This window comes from Panulirus ornatus, chromosome 2 (assembly GCF_036320965.1).
Source record: "Panulirus ornatus isolate Po-2019 chromosome 2, ASM3632096v1, whole genome shotgun sequence".
Classification (NCBI taxonomy): domain Eukaryota; kingdom Metazoa; phylum Arthropoda; class Malacostraca; order Decapoda; family Palinuridae; genus Panulirus; species Panulirus ornatus.
In genome coordinates this window covers 89,443,178-89,459,653 of record NC_092225.1, presented here as the reverse complement: position 1 = coordinate 89,459,653, position 16,476 = coordinate 89,443,178, and the positions used below count along the sequence as shown (strand labels likewise).

General features: G+C 40.8%; 1 protein-coding gene across 2 annotated transcripts in view; it reads left to right on the top strand.

The window, feature by feature from the left end:
* The window catches only part of Chi (LIM domain-binding protein 2 Chi), a 362,970-nt gene that overhangs the window by 127,774 nt on the left and 218,720 nt on the right, over positions 1-16,476 (top strand). For both annotated transcript variants that reach the window (XM_071679453.1, XM_071679454.1), the window contains exons 4-5: positions 729-901; positions 15,523-15,732. In XM_071679453.1, the coding sequence (XP_071535554.1) occupies positions 729-901; positions 15,523-15,732 (383 nt within the window). The remainder of the gene's footprint in view (positions 1-728; positions 902-15,522; positions 15,733-16,476) is intronic.

Genomic DNA, 16,476 nt, shown 5'->3' with positions numbered 1-16,476 from the left:
CTCCCAATTGACTTGACCCTCAACCCTACTGTACCTAATAACCTTGCTCTTATTCACATTTACTCTTAACTTTCTTCTTTCACACACTTTGCCAAACTCAGTCACCAGCTTCTGCAGTTTCTCACATGAATCAGCCACCAGCGCTGTATCATCAGCGAACAAAAACTGACTCACTTCCCAAGCTCTCTCATCCCCAACAGACTTCATCCTTGCCCCTCTTTCCAAAACTCTTGCATTCACCTCCATAACAACCCCATCCATAAACAAATTAAACAACCATGGAGACATCACACACCCCTGCCGCAAACCTACATTCACTGAGAGCCAATCACTTTCCTCTCTTCCTACACGTACACACGCCTTACATCCTCGATAAAAACTTTTCACTGCTTCTAACAACTTGCCTCCCACACCATATATTCTTAATACCTTCCACAGAGCATCTCTATTAACTCTATCATATGCCCTCTCCAGAAATTTTCACTATGTCATCTCCTTAGGGCTGACTGATCTGGTTTCCTGATTATCTTTTAAATTCTAGGTCACTTTTATCATTGAAATATTGACTGAAATATGAAGCTTATCCTGATGTATGAAATGAATATTCTTTTGTGGTAGAATTAATAGTTATTCTACCGCAAAGAATGGGGATGAGATAACTAGTTTTTATTCATATTCTTAGCTATAAGACCTTTTTTTGTTAAGAAAATTCTATCTCTTGCTCACAGCAATTGGAAGGACCCTTATACCACGGTACTTCAGAAGTATCTTTGAAGGTGGAGTTACGGAGCTCTACTATTCTCTGAAGCACCCTAAAGAGTCATTCCACAACACATCCATCACCCTAGACTGTGACCAGTGCACGATGGTTACTCACCATGGGAAACCAATGTACACAAAGGTGAGCACATATGTCTTATTCAAGATAGTTTTTGCAGATTTTTTCTTTTTTACATGGTATGGACAAAAGCATGCTCCAATCTTGGCCATCTTGGATGAAAAGTAAGAAGCTTGATGTATGAAACAAAAAACATGCAGCAAGGTTGTAATTAAAGCTCCTCAGGTATTTGTAGATGTGAGTCTTAAAGGTGAAAAAGTAAGAAGAGGGAATATCTCCCATCTTGCATTCTTTCCATGTGCCTAAACCCCCTCAAAGTAGTATGTTTTCCCACTATGCCACTCTACAATTCATTGCCTTTGCATTCCCTGCCACACTGTCTCTCATTACACCCCTCATTCATTCTTCATTCCATCTATTCATGTCACATGCTATTCTCAAGTAGCTCATTCCCACAGCCTGGATTCTTGACCTCTGTGTCTCATTCCATGTTCATGTATTCATTTGTTCATTTGCATAGGTCCGGGTCAGGAGGACTATGCTGTCCCTTAATCCTTTCTTCACTTCCATACTTACACCTGAACCCTTTATTATTCTACTAAGGTATTCTTTGACTTTTCCACCCTTGACTGCTGTCTACCTTAATACCTTCCATAATACCAAGCTTACCCAAGATAGCTCCTAAATGCTTAAATTTTCCCACCTCTTCCAGTCTTTCTCCCCCTACATCTGTAGCTCTTTTTAGGAAACTCTCTTCTTTATTTTATAGGGTTTTGCAATATCTATACTTTATCTTAGTTTCCTCACAAACACGATTACTTTATTTTAGTTACATTTACCTTCAATTTCCCATGCATACACACATCTTAAAGACACAACCTTCTGCAACTTCTCTTCACTCTCAGCAAACAACATAGTATCATCTGCAAACAGGCTTGTCACTAGACACCATACTTTACCTCCACACTCCTTCTCTGCTCCCCCCTTTCCAAAGTTTTGCTTTCACCTCTTATCACTCCCTCCACATATATGTTAAAAAGCCATGGTAAAATCAGCCCAGCCTCACATCCACGTGTATACTGAAACTTTTGCTTAACTCTCCATCTTCTCTTACACATGCATTTGCTACCCTATAAAAGGCTTTCACACCATCCAGCTGTAGTTCTACCCTATATATCCTTAACATCCCATAGAGCATCCCACTCGACTCTGTCATTTGCTTTCCCTAGGTCCATAAAAGCTGCACACAGCTTCTTACCTTTTGCTAAATACTTTTCCACAGTCCTCATTTATTCTGCATTCAGTCACATCCATCACTCTATCAGTCAACACTCTTGCATACACTTTTCCTGGTATAATTAACAGACTTCCCCTAATGATTTCAACACTTATTTAGCTCTTTTTCTTTTGAATAAAGGAACTACAATAACTGTTTCCATGCTAGATTGCATATTTAATGCATCCACTCTTTCACACTTTCTCCTTGCTTCAGCTTTTCAGCTGTAATCCCATCCACTCCAGGTGCCTTTCATAATTTCAACCTCATTACTGACTTTTTTACCTTACATCTTGCTCCAGGCCACTGCAGTTGTATCCTTTTCCTTCCATCCTCTATACCCATGCATGTAATAACTGCTGCCTCACCTTCTTCCATATTCATCAGTTCCTCAGAATACTCTTTCCATCTTCCTATCACTTTTTCCTTTTGATTCACCAACTCCTCTTCCTTACTTCTCGAATTATCATTTCCACTCTTACATCCAAATCTTTCCTTTTTCACCCCTTTCCACTGCAGCTTCTTATTTTCCCCAAACTTTTCTCTCAACTGTCTTGCAAAATCTTCATCTACTCTTTCTTTGCTTTCCTTTATTATCATAATTTTCTGCTTATGCATCATATATTTTTCCCTCCTCCATTACTGAACTTCCATTGGTACATTCTTTTCAAGCAGTCCACCATTCTGCTTACACATCTTATATTCTTCTCTCCTCCTTTAATGAACTTCCACTGGTACATTCCTTTCAAGCAGTCAACCATATGCCTTTGTCTTCTCTTCCACAGCATTGCTAATCTCATTCATCCACCACTGCCCTTTTTATTCATATACCTAATGACTTCTTATCCAACTACTAATTCTCCAACCTTTAAAAGTCTTTCTTTAAACATTTCAAATACCTCATTCACACTTGACTACATCTCTACATTTACTGCACTTCCATCAAAACTTTTGGTCACTTTCCTTTCATATTCCTCCTTGCATTCTTTCTGATTCATCTTCTTGTTTGCCAACACTTTCACCTTTCCATTCATCCTTACATCATAGCTCCACTTCTCCCTGATCCTCACCCCCACAAGAATGACAAAATGGTCAGTCTCCAAAGAATCCTCACTCAACTCTAGCATCAAGCACAGCCTTTCTCAACCATTTATCCAATGCCATGTAATCAAACTCATTTGTTCTTCTCTTCCATCATTTCTCTTCCATGTATACCTGTGGATCATCTTGTGGTGTTTACAAGGAATAAGCCCTTCTCAGCATAGACACCGACAAAATAATTTACATCTTCATTTGCTTCAAACACTCCCCATTTACCAGCTATCTCACCAATATCATCACTTCCCACCTTTGCATTAATATCACCCATTACAGCCACCTTTCTCTGATTCTCTAACCATTTATAAAGTTACTCAAATTTCTCCAACAAACTTATACCTCTGTAGTTTTAACATTTGCCTTTATCCCCCCATGCCTTAATATAATGGCACTGTACATGCATTTTGCTTATCCTCAGACATATCACCATGATCTGAACATGCTTTGAAAATCCTAACTAATCAATCAACAACACAGTCGCCCCCTTCGTTAAGAAATTCAACTGTAATTCCATCCACTATAGCCACCCTACACATTTCATCTTACCTTAAGGCTCTCATCACCTCCTTTCTCTTCACCAGACTAATCTCCTTGATTATCTCACTTCGCATACCACCCCAAACCAACTCCCTACATCTCCCACCCTATCGTCAAACACATTCAACAGTCCTTCAAAATATTCTCTCCATCTCCTCATTTCATCACTACTTGTTACCCTTTCTCCATTTGCTCCCTTTATTGATGTTTCTATTTGTTCTTTTGTTTTTCCCCACTATTAACTTCTTCCAAAACATCTTATTCTCCCTAAAGTTTGACATTCACCCCATATCTTATATACCCTCTTTTTCAACCCCTGCACCTTCTTTTTGACCTCTTGCCACTTTCTCTTATGCATCCTAAGAGGGAAAATTCTCACTTGGTCCCCTTATACATTCCTTCTTTTGGTAAAGTAAAAATTGGAAGGGAGGATTTCCAGCCCCCCCGCTCCCTCCCCTTTTAGTCGCCTTCTGTGACACACAGGGAATACATGGGAAGTATGCTTTCTCCCCTCTCCCAGGGATAATATGTATATTTATTTTTTTTTTATACTATTTGCCTTTTTATACTGGGCCTTGGAGGGAATATCCTCACCTGGCCCTCTTCTCTGTTCCCTCTTTTGGAAAATTTAAAAAAAAAAAATGAGAGGGGAGGATTTCCAACCACCCGCTCCCTCCCCTTTTAGTCGCCTTCTACGACACGCAGGGAATACGTGGGAAGTATTCTTGCTCCCCTATCCCCAGGGATGTGAGTCAGTTGTTGTTCGCTGATGATACTGCGCTGGTGGCTGATTCATGTGAGAAACTGCAGAAGCTGGTGACTGAGTTTGGTAAAGTGTGTGAAAGAAGAAAGTTAAGAGTGAATGTGAATAAGAGCAAGGTTATTAGGTACAGTAGGGTTGAGGGTCAAGTCAATTGGGAGGTAAGTTTGAATGGAGAAAAACTGGAGGAAGTAAATTGTTTTAGATATCTGGGAGTGGATCTGGCAGTGGATGGAACCATGGAAGCAGAAGTGAATCATAGGGTGGGGGAGGGGGCGAAAATCCTGGGAGCCTTGAAGAATGTGTGGAAGTCGAGAACATTATCTCGGAAAGCAAAAATGGCTTTTTTTTTTTTTTCTATACTTTGTCGCTGTCTCCCGCGTTTGCGAGGTAGCGCAAGGAAACAGACGAAAGAAATGGCCCAACCCCCCCCATACACATGTATATACATACGTCCACACACGCAAATATACATACCTACACAGCTTTCCATGGTTTACCCCAGACGCTTCACATGCCTTGATTCAATCCACTGACAGCACGTCAACCCCGGTATACCACATCGCTCCAGTTCACTCTATTCCTTGCCCTCCTTTCACCCTCCTGCATGCTCAGGCCCCGATCACACAAAATCTTTTTCACTCCATCTTTCCACCTCCAATTTGGTCTCCCTCTTCTCCTCGTTCCCTCCACCTCCGACACATATATCCTCTTGGTCAATCTTTCCTCACTCATTCTCTCCATGTGCCCAAACCACTTCAAAACACCCTCTTCTGCTCTCTCAACCACGCTCTTTTTATTTCCACACATCTTTCTTACCCTTACGTTACTCACTCGATCAAACCACCTCACACCACACATTGTCCTCAAACATCTCATTTCCAGCACATCCATCCTCCTGCGCACAACTCTATCCATAGCCCACGCCTCGCAACCATACAACATTGCTGGAACCACTATTCCTTCAAACATACCCATTTTTGCTTTCCGAGATAATGTTCTCGACTTCCACACATTCTTCAAGGCCCCCAGAATTTTCGCCCCCCTCCCCCACCCTATGATCCACTTCCGCTTCCATGGTTCCATCCGCTGCCAGATCCACTCCCAGATATCTAAAACACTTCACTTCCTCCAGTTTTTCTCCATTCAAACTCACCTCCCAATTGACTTGACCCTCAACCCTACTGTACCTAATAACCTTGCTCTTATTCACATTTACTCTTAACTTTCTTCTTCCACACACTTTACCAAACTCAGTCACCAGCTTCTGCAGTTTCTCACATGAATCAGCCACCAGCGCTGTATCATCAGCGAACAAAAACTGACTCACTTCCCAAGCTCTCTCATCCCCAACAGACTTCATACTTGCCCCTCTTTCCAAAACTCTTGCATTCACCTCCCTAACAACCCCATCCATAAACAAATTAAACAACCATGGAGACATCACACACCCCTGCCGCAAACCTACATTCACTGAGAACCAATCACTTTCCTCTCTTCCTACACGTACACTTGCCTTACATCCTCGATAAAAACTTTTCACTGCTTCTAACAACTTTCCTCCCACACCATATATTCTTAATACCTTCCACAGAGCATCTCTATCAACTCTATCATATGCCTTCTCCAGATCCATAAATGCTACATACAAATCCATTTGCTTTTCTAAGTATTTCTCACATACATTCTTCAAAGCAAACACCTGATCCACACATCCTCTACCACTTCTGAAACCACACTGCTCTTCCCCAATCTGATGCTCTGTACATGCCTTCACCCTCTCAATCAATACCCTCCCATATAATTTACCAGGAATACTCAACAAACTTATACCTCTGTAATTTGAGCACTCACTCTTATCCCCTTTGCCTTTGTACAATGGCACTATGCACGCATTCCGCCAATCCTCAGGCACCTCACCATGAGTCATACATACATTAAATAACCTTACCAACCAGTCAACAATACAGTCACCCCCTTTTTTAATAAATTCCACTGCAATACCATCCAAACCTGCTGCCTTGCCGGCTTTCATCTTCCGCAAAGCTTTCACTACCTCTTCTCTGTTTACCAAATCATTTTCCCTAACCCTCTCATTTTGCACACCACCTCGACCAAAACACCCTATATCTGCCACTCTATCATCAAACACATTCAACAAACCTTCAAAATACTCACTCCATCTCCTTCTCACATCACCACTACTTGTTATCACCTCCCCATTTGCGCCCTTCACTGAAGTTCCCATTTGCTCCCTTGTCTTACGCACTTTATTTACCTCCTTCCAGAACATCTTTTTATTCTCCCTAAAATTTAAAAATGGGTATATATATATATATATATATATATATATATATATATATATATATATATATATATATATATATGTATGTATATATATTTATTTATTTTGGTTTGTCGCTGTCTCCCGCGTTTGTGAGGTAGCGCAAGGAAACAGACAAAAGAAATGGCCCAACCCACCCCCATACACAATGTATATACATACACGTCCTCACACGCAAATATACATACCTATACATCTCAATGTACACATATATATACACACACAGACACATACTCATATACCCATGCACACAATTCACACTGTCTGCCTTTATTCATTCCCATTCGCCACCTCGCCACACATGAAATACCATCCCCCTCCCCCCTCATGTGTGCGAGGTAGCACTAGGAAAAGACAACAAAGGCCCCATTCGTTCACACTCAGTCTCTAGCTGTCATGCAATAATGCCCGAAACCACAGCTCCCTTTCCACATCCAGGCCCCACACAACTTTCCATGGTTTACCCCAGACACTTCACATGCCCTGATTCAATCCACTGACAGCACGTCAACCCCGGTATACCACATCGATCCAATTCACTCTATTCCTTGCCCTCCTTTCACCCTCCTGCATGTTCAGGCCCCGATCACACAAAATCTTTTTCACTCCATCTTTCCACCTCCAATTTGGTCTCCCACTTCTCCTCGTTCCCTCCACCTCCGACACATATATCCTCTTGGTCAATCTTTCCTCACTCATTCTCTCCATGTGAGAAACTGCAGAAGCTGGTGACTGAGTTTGGTAAAGTGTGTGAAAGAAGAAAGTTAAGAGTAAATGTGAATAAGAGCAAGGTTATTAGGTACAGTAGGGTTGAGGGTCAATTCAGTTGGGAGGTGAGTTTGAATGGAGAAAAACTGGAGGAAGTGAAGTGTTTTAGATATCTGGGAGTGGATCTGGCAGCGGATGGAACCATGGAAGCGGAAGTGGATCATAGGGTGGGGGAGGGGGCGAAAATTCTGGGGGCCTTGAAGAATGTGTGGAAGTCGAGAACATTATCTCGGAAAGCAAAAATGGGTATGTTTGAAGGAATAGTGGTTCCAACAATGTTGTATGGTTGCGAGGCGTGGGCTATGGATAGAGTTGTGCGCAGGAGGATGGATGTGCTGGAAATGAGATGTTTGAGGACAATGTGTGGTGTGAGGTGGTTTGATCGAGTGAAGTAACGTAAGGGTAAGAGAAATGTGTGGAAATAAAAAGAGCGTGGTTGAGAGAGCAGAGGAGGGTGTTTTGAAGTGGTTTGGGCACATGGAGAGAATGAGTGAGGAAAGATTGACCAAGAGGATATATGTGTCGGAGGTGGAGGGAACGAGGAGAAGAGGGAGACCAAATTGGAGGTGGAAAGATGGAGTGAAAAAGATTTTGTGTGATCGGGGCCTGAACATGCAGGAGGGTGAAAGGAGGGCAAGGAATAGAGTGAATTGGAGCGATGTGGTATACCGGGGTTAACGTGCTGGCAGTGGATTGAATCAGGGCATGTGAAGCGTCTGGGGAAAACCATGGAAGGCTGTGTAGGTATGTATATTTGCGTGTGTGGACGTATGTATATACATGTGTATGGGGGGGGGGTTGGGCCATTTCTTTCGTCTGTTTCCTTGCGCTACCTCGCAAACGCGGGAGACAGCGACAAAGTATAAAAAAAAAAAAAAAAAAATATATATATATATATAAATATATATATATATATATATATATATATATATATATATATATATATATATATATATATATATGTTATTTCATGTGTGGCAGGGTGGCGATGGGAATGAGTAAAGCCAGACAGTATGAATTATGTACATGTGTATATATGAATATGTCTGTGTGTGTATATATATGTATACGTTGAGATGTATAAGTATGTATATTTGTGTGTGTGGACGTGTGTGTATATACATGTGTATGTGGGTGGGTTGGGCCATTCTTTCGTCTGTTTCCTTGCGCTACCTCGCTAACACGGGAAATGGCAAATAGTTTTAAAAAAAATTGAAATATATATTATTATTTATTATACTTAATCGCCGTCTCCTGCACTAGGGAGGTAGCGAGAGAAAACAGATGATATATATTATATATATATATAATTTCTCTCTCTCTCTCTCTCTCTCTCTCTCTCTCTCTCTCTCTCTCTCTCTCTCTCTCTCTCTCTTAATATTAGAGGGAAAATCCTCACATGGCCCCCTTCTCTATTCCTTCTTTTGGAAAAAAAACTCTGGAGGGAATTATTTCCATCTCCCTGCTCCCACCCTTTTTAGTCACCTTCTACAGTAAGGAATGAATATGTGGGAAGTATTCTTTCTCTCATGTCCCCATTATTATACATATTATTGATGGACAAACAGATGTATGTACACCAACAGAGGGATTTGAACTTTGGCTAGGGCGTCTGGCTGCCTTGGCCACACAGATGTTAAAGACACACACACTAGACTTCTAGTGTTTTTACATGTGCCTCAACCTCATCTCAGTGGGGGTAGCATGAATTTTAATATCACATGGCTTCGATGGTATGACAAATATGTTGATGGACTGACAAATGTTTATACATCAACAGAGGGATTTGAACCCTGGGTAAGACGTCTGGCTGCCGTGCTCACACTGAGGTTAAAAGACATATACAATAGACTTCTAGTGTCTTTACATTTGTCCCAACCTCATCTTGGAAGGGATAGCATAAAGTTTAACCTCACATGGCTTCAGTGGTATTACAAATGTTGTAAGGATATATGAGGAACTAGATAACAAGTTCGAAACTGTTTTTACAGTAGAAGACACTATAGCCTCATCACTAATGAGATGGGTTGGTGGAGGAGGTTTTAAAAAATATTGAGATATCTAGAAAATACATAAACAAATTACTAAAAGGTCTAGAGCCGTACAAGGCTTATGGTCCTCATGAAATTTCACCATATGTACTGAAGATGTGTGCAGATACATTAGACAGACCTCTTGAAATGTTACTAAAGGTTTTGCTGGAGAAAAGCAAAGTACAAAGGGAGTGGAAAAGACCAAAATTATACTCTTATATAAAAAAGGAGACCGAGAAGAGGCACTGAACTATGGACCAGTCTCCTTAATGAGTATGGTCTTTAAGGCACTGGAATGCATAATCTGATAGCAAGTGAATGATTATATAAAAAAGGAGACCGAGAAGAGGCACTGAACTATGGACCAGGCTCCTTAATGAGTATGGTCTTTAAGGCACTGGAATGCATAATCTGATAGCAAGTGAATGACCTTCTGTAGAAGAAAAATTACCTAAGTGAGAGGTAATGCCATTTTAGGGACAGGAGATTATGTATCATGAACCTCCAGATTTGTATGAGAGAATGAACTCTTAGAGAAAAGGAAAGTCTATGTAGATTGTTTATATTGTGACCAGAAAGCTTTTAACACATTACCACATGGGAGGCTGATTAAGAAGTTGGAATACCAGGGGAAACACCACCATTGGATGCAAGATTATCTTGGTAGGAGGGAACAAAGAACAAAAAATACATGTCAAAGGAGCCTTCTCCAAATGGGTGATCACCAATGAAGTGCTCCAGGGTTCTGTTTTGGGACCATTACTGTTTTTTATCTTTGTGAATGACTTGCTTGAAGATATAGACTCCTACATGGATATGTTTGCTGACGATGTAAAAGTGATGTGGATTGCATCAGCTTAAAAGGGAACCTAAAGTCTTTGCAGTCAATTGATACATGTTTGATGAAATTCAGCCCAAGCAAATGTAGAGTAATGCAGATGGAAAGAAGTGAAAGACATCCTCAATATGATCATTATCTTGCAGGAAATAAGCTTCAGGATTGTGTGTGTGAGAAGGACTTAGGAGTTAACATCTTCCCTAACCTGTTATCAGAGTCCCACATCAGGAAAATAGTAAAGGAGACAAACTTGTCTTGAGGCAATTATTAGAATGCTTTCTAGTATGTAAGCTAGGACAAATTTAGCAAGCTGTTCTTATCCTTCATAAGGCCAAAATTCAAATATATATCTCATGTTTGGTCACATCAGCTAAAGAAGCACAAAGCTTATAAAGAAGGTGTAGATGAGAGCAATAAAGATGGCACAGTACCAGAGTTAAGAGAACTTGATTACTGGGGCAAGATATAGGCTTTAGATTTACTTACCTTGGATGAGATAAGAGTGAGGGTTGATGTGATTATAATCTTTAGCATTTAAAACAGATCGATGACATTGACAGTGAAAAGTTATGTGAAAAATGTAGGTAGGGATTTAGCAACTGGAGGACACAACATGAAATTAAGCAAGAAACTAATTTAAACAGATGGGAGAAAGGACTTTTATAGTATAAAAGTGATGTAGAAATGGAAAAAGGTGACTGAAAACAAGGTTGATGTCTACAGAATACTGAAATTTATGAAATTTTAAGATAGAGAATGTTCTAAAAATGGGGTGTCACAAGCATATATATATATATATATATATATATATATATATATATATATATATATATATATATATATATATGTGGTTTGGGCAGATGGAGAGAATGAGTGAGGAAAGATTGACCAAGAGGATATATGTGTCGGAGGTGGTGGGAACGAGGAGAAGTGGGAGACCAAATTGGAGGTGGGAAGATGGAGTGAAAAAGATTTTGAGTGATTGGGTCTTGAACATGCAGGAGGGTGAAAGGCGGGCAAGGAATAGAGTGAATTGGATCGATGTGGTATACCGGGGTTGACGTGCTGTCAGTGGATTGAATCAGGGCATGTGAAGCATCTGGGGTAAACCATGGAAAGTTGTGTGGGGCCTGGATGTGGAAAGGGAGCTGTGGTTTCGGGCATTATTGCATGACAGCTAGAGACTGAGTGTGAACGAATCGGGGCCTTTGTTGTCTTTTCCTAGCGCTACCTTGTTCACATGAGGGGGGAGGGGGATGGTATTCCATGTGTGGCGAGGTGACGATGGGAATGAATAAAGGCAGACGGTGTGAATTGTTGGGGATAGGGGATTAAGAGTACTTCCCACGTATTCCCTGCGTGTCATAGAAGGTGACTAAAAGGGGAGGGAGCGGGGGGCTGGAAATCCTCCCCTCTCGTTTTTTTTTTAATTTTCCAAAGGAAGGAACAGAGAATTGGGCCAGGTGAGGGTATTCCCTCAAAGGCCCAGTCCTCTGTTCTTAACGCTACCTCGCTAATGCGGGAAATGGCGAATAGTTTGAAAGAAAGAAAGAAAAGTGTGAATTGTGTGCATGGGTATATATGTATGTGTCTGTGTGTGTGTATATATGTGTACATTGAGATGTATAGGTATGTATATTTGCGTGTGTGGACGTGTATGTATATACATGTGTATGGGGGTGGGTTGGGCCATTTCTTTCGTCTGTTTCCTTGCGCTACCTCGCAAACGTGGGAGACAGCGACAAAGCAAAATAAAATAAATAAATATATATATATATATTTTTTTTTCTTTTTTTTGCATTGTCGCTGTCTCCCGCGTTTGCGAGGTAGCGCAAGGAAACAGACGAAAGGAATGGCCCGACCCACCCCCATACACATGCCTTGATTCAATCCACTGACAGCACGTCAACCCCGGTATACCACATCGCTCCAATTCACACTATTCCTTGCCCTCCTTTCACCCTCCTGCATGTTCAGGCCCCGATCACACAAAATCTTTTTCACTCCATCTTTCCACCTCCAATTTGGTCTCCCTCTTCTCCTCGTTCCCTCCACCTCCGACACATATATCCTCTTGGTCAATCTTTCCTCACTCATTCTCTCCATGTGCCCAAACCACTTCAAAACACCCTCTTCTGCTCTCTCAACCACGCTCTCTTTATTTCCACACATCTCTCTTACCCTTACGTTACTCACTCGATCAAACCACCTCACACCACACATTGTCCTCAAACATCTCATTTCCAGCACATCCATCCTCCTGCGCACAACTCTATCCATAGCCCACGCCTCGCAACCATACAACATTGTTGGAACCACTATTCCTTCAAACATACCCATTTTTGCTTTCCGAGATAATGTTCTCGACTTCCACACATTCTTCAAGGCCCCCAGAATTTTCGCCCCCTCCCCCACCCTATGATCCACTTCCGCTTCCATGGTTCCATCCGCTGCCAGATCCACTCCCAGATATCTAAAACACTTCACTTCCTCCAGTTTTTCTCCATTCAAACTCACCTCCCAATTGACTTGACCCTCAACCCTACTGTACCTAATAACCTTGCTCTTATTCACATTTACTCTTAACTTTCTTCTTCCACACACTTTACCAAACTCAGTCACCAGCTTCTGCAGTTTCTCACATGAATCAGCCACCAGCGCTGTATCATCAGCGAACAACAACTGACTCACTTCCCAAGCTCTCTCATCCCCAACAGACTTCATACTTGCCCCTCTTTCCAAAACTCTTGCATTTACCTCCCTAACAACCCCATCCATAAACAAATTAAACAACCATGGAGACATCACACACCCCTGCCGCAAACCTACATTCACTGAGAACCAATCACTTTCCTCTCTTCCTACACGTACACATGCCTTACATCCTCGATAAAAACTTTTCACTGCTTCTAACAACTTTCCTCCCACACCATATATTCTTAATACCTTCCACAGAGCATCTCTATCAACTCTATCATATGCCTTCTCCAGATCCATAAATGCTACATACAAATCCATTTGCTTTTCTAAGTATTTCTCACATACATTCTTCAAAGCAAACACCCGATCCACACATCCTCTACCACTTCTGAAACCACACCTGGGGATAGGGGAGAAAGAATACTTCCCACGTATTCCCTGCGTGTCGTAGAAGGCAACTAAAAGGGGAGGGAGCGGGTGGCTGGAAATCCTCCCCTCTCTCTCTCTCTCTCTCTCTCTCTCTCTCTCTCTTTTTTTTTTTTTTTTTTTTTTTTTTTTTTTAAGTTTCCAAAAGAAGGAACAGAGAAGGGGGCCAGGTGAGGATATTCCCTCAAAGGCCCAGTCCTCTGTTCTTAACGCTACCTCGCTAATGCGGGAAATGGCGAATAGTTTGAAAGAAAAAAAGTAAGAAAATATATATATATATATATATATATATATATATATTATATTTTTATTTTTTTTATTATACTTTGTCGCTGTCTCCCGCGTTTGCGAGGTAGCGCAAGGAAACAGACGAAAGAAATGGCCCAACCCCCCCCCCATACACATGTATATACATTCGTCCACACACGCAAATATACATACCTACACAGCTTTCCATGGTTTACCCCAGACGCTTCACATGCCTTGATTCAATCCACTGACAGCACGTCAACCCTGGTATACCACATCGCTCCAATTCACTCTATTCCTTGCCCTCCTTTCACCCTCCTGCATGTTCAGGCCCCGATCACACAAAATCTTTTTCACTCCATCTTTCCATATATATATATATATATATATATATATATATGTATACATATAGTACAAATAGGTACAGTGATTATACTTACACCCAATTTAAGATAATCACACTCAGGTGCACACCCTTGGGGTCCCATTAGTGTGCATCTAAAGTTTCAAGTTATGGCACTGATAGACACACAAACACTATATTTTAAAAAGTCATCCCCTAAGTATGCATGCATAGTTTCAGGTTTCTAGCTGTCTTAGTCATGCAGTCTTGACAAAGACACAGATGCACAGCCACCAAATTACGATATGATATTCTCTTAGCATCCTTTTAGTATGCATATAGTGTTTCAGAATTCTAGCTGTCATTGTCTTTGAGCTATGTTGGTGACAGACATAAATATAGCCACAAAGTTTAGAAAATCATAACCAGGTGCACACTCTTAGGGTCCCCATAGTATGCATACAAAGTTTCAATTTCCTAGCTGTCATTTTCTTATAGGTATAGCACTGACAAACATGGACACATAGGCTGCTTTAATAGGTTCTCAACTGTATATAATGGATCTCAAATAAGCAGGTTGTAAATAGGATTTACTTTGTTTTATGTCAAACATTTTCTTTAGGATCTTATATAGGCATCAGTTTTATGTTAGGCCAGTGACAACTGTGATATATAAAATTTTCAGAATTTTATTTATATATCATCTCTTGGGTTTGGAGAGAGAGAATACTACCCTTGTATCTTTTCATCTCTTGGGTTTGGAGAGAGAGAATACTACCCATGTATCTTTTGCATGTTGTGTGATGTAAATAAGATAGGCAGGAGCTGAAGGGCTGGAAATCCATTCTTCGTATGTTTTCTTTTTCTGAAAGTAAGAACCGATTAAGGTGCTGAGGAAGAATTTTTCCTTAGAGCCTTAGTATGTAGTGCTGCCTTGCTGAGGGGGAAAGGTGAGTACATACAAAAAAATTAAATATTCAGATGATTGGTATTTGTTTCATAATCCTTCTGTATTTGCTATAACTGTATAAGAAGTAGCTTTAGCTAGTTTCATATGACACGTGTACACATACTTTAATGTTCATATGGGTAATGCACAAAGCAATTTTCAGTGATAACAATATATGTCATTTTGGGGTTACGTATTCTTAAGGATTGTTGTAACAATATTTGTGGACATAGTAATCTACTGACAAGCCTTTACAGTCACCTTTATCTTCTTGAGTACATTATTTGATATTGAAATACAATAAATGATTGATGATGTTGATGTTGTTAAATGTTTAAGATATTTTTTCTTCCACTTCTGTAGGTCTGCACTGATGGTAGACTTATTTTAGAGTTCACATTTGATGACCTGATGCGCATCAAGTCATGGCATTTTGCCGTCCGTGCCCACCGTGAGCTTATCCCGCGGTCTGTGGTGGCTATGCACTCTCAACAAGACCCAAGCATGGTTGAAACGTTAAGTAAAAACATCACACGGCAGGGCATCACTAACCACACCTTAAACTACCTCAGGGTAAGTAGTCATGGTTTCATTTATGTTGATGTAACATTGTGATAGAGCACATAAGATTATTTTAGCATGTACATGCAAGTTGACTGACTTTATGGCTTCAAAGCTCTTCATTACCCATGGTAATATTGTCTTAGGCTGAGGTATTGATTTTTCCAGTTTCTCATCAACTACAGTAATATTGTAGAGACACTGGAGAACCAAACAAAATGCAAATGTGTGTTATGAAGACTTTGCAAAAGCTTTTGACAAATGTGACCACAATGTCAAAATGCAAAAGATGGGAATGACTGAAAAATAAGATGATCAGAAAACATTCTATGTAACAGATCACAACACAGTTTTTTTTTTTTTTGCTGTCGCTGTCTCCCGCGTTTGCGAGGTAGCGCAAGGAAACAGACGAAAGAAATGGCCCAACCCACCCCCATACACAATGTATATACATACACGTCCACACACGCAAATATACATACCTATACATCTCAATGTACACATATATATACACACACAGACACATACATATATACCCATGCACACAATTCACACTGTCTGCCTTTATTCATTCCCATCGCCACCTCGCCACACATGGAATACCATCCCCCTCCCCCCTCATGTGTGCGAGGTAGCACTAGGAAAAGACAACAAAGGCCCCATTCGTTCACACTCAGTCTCTAGCTGTCATGCAATAATGCCCGAAACCACAGCTCCCTTTCCACATCCAGGCCCCACACAACTTTCCATGGTTTA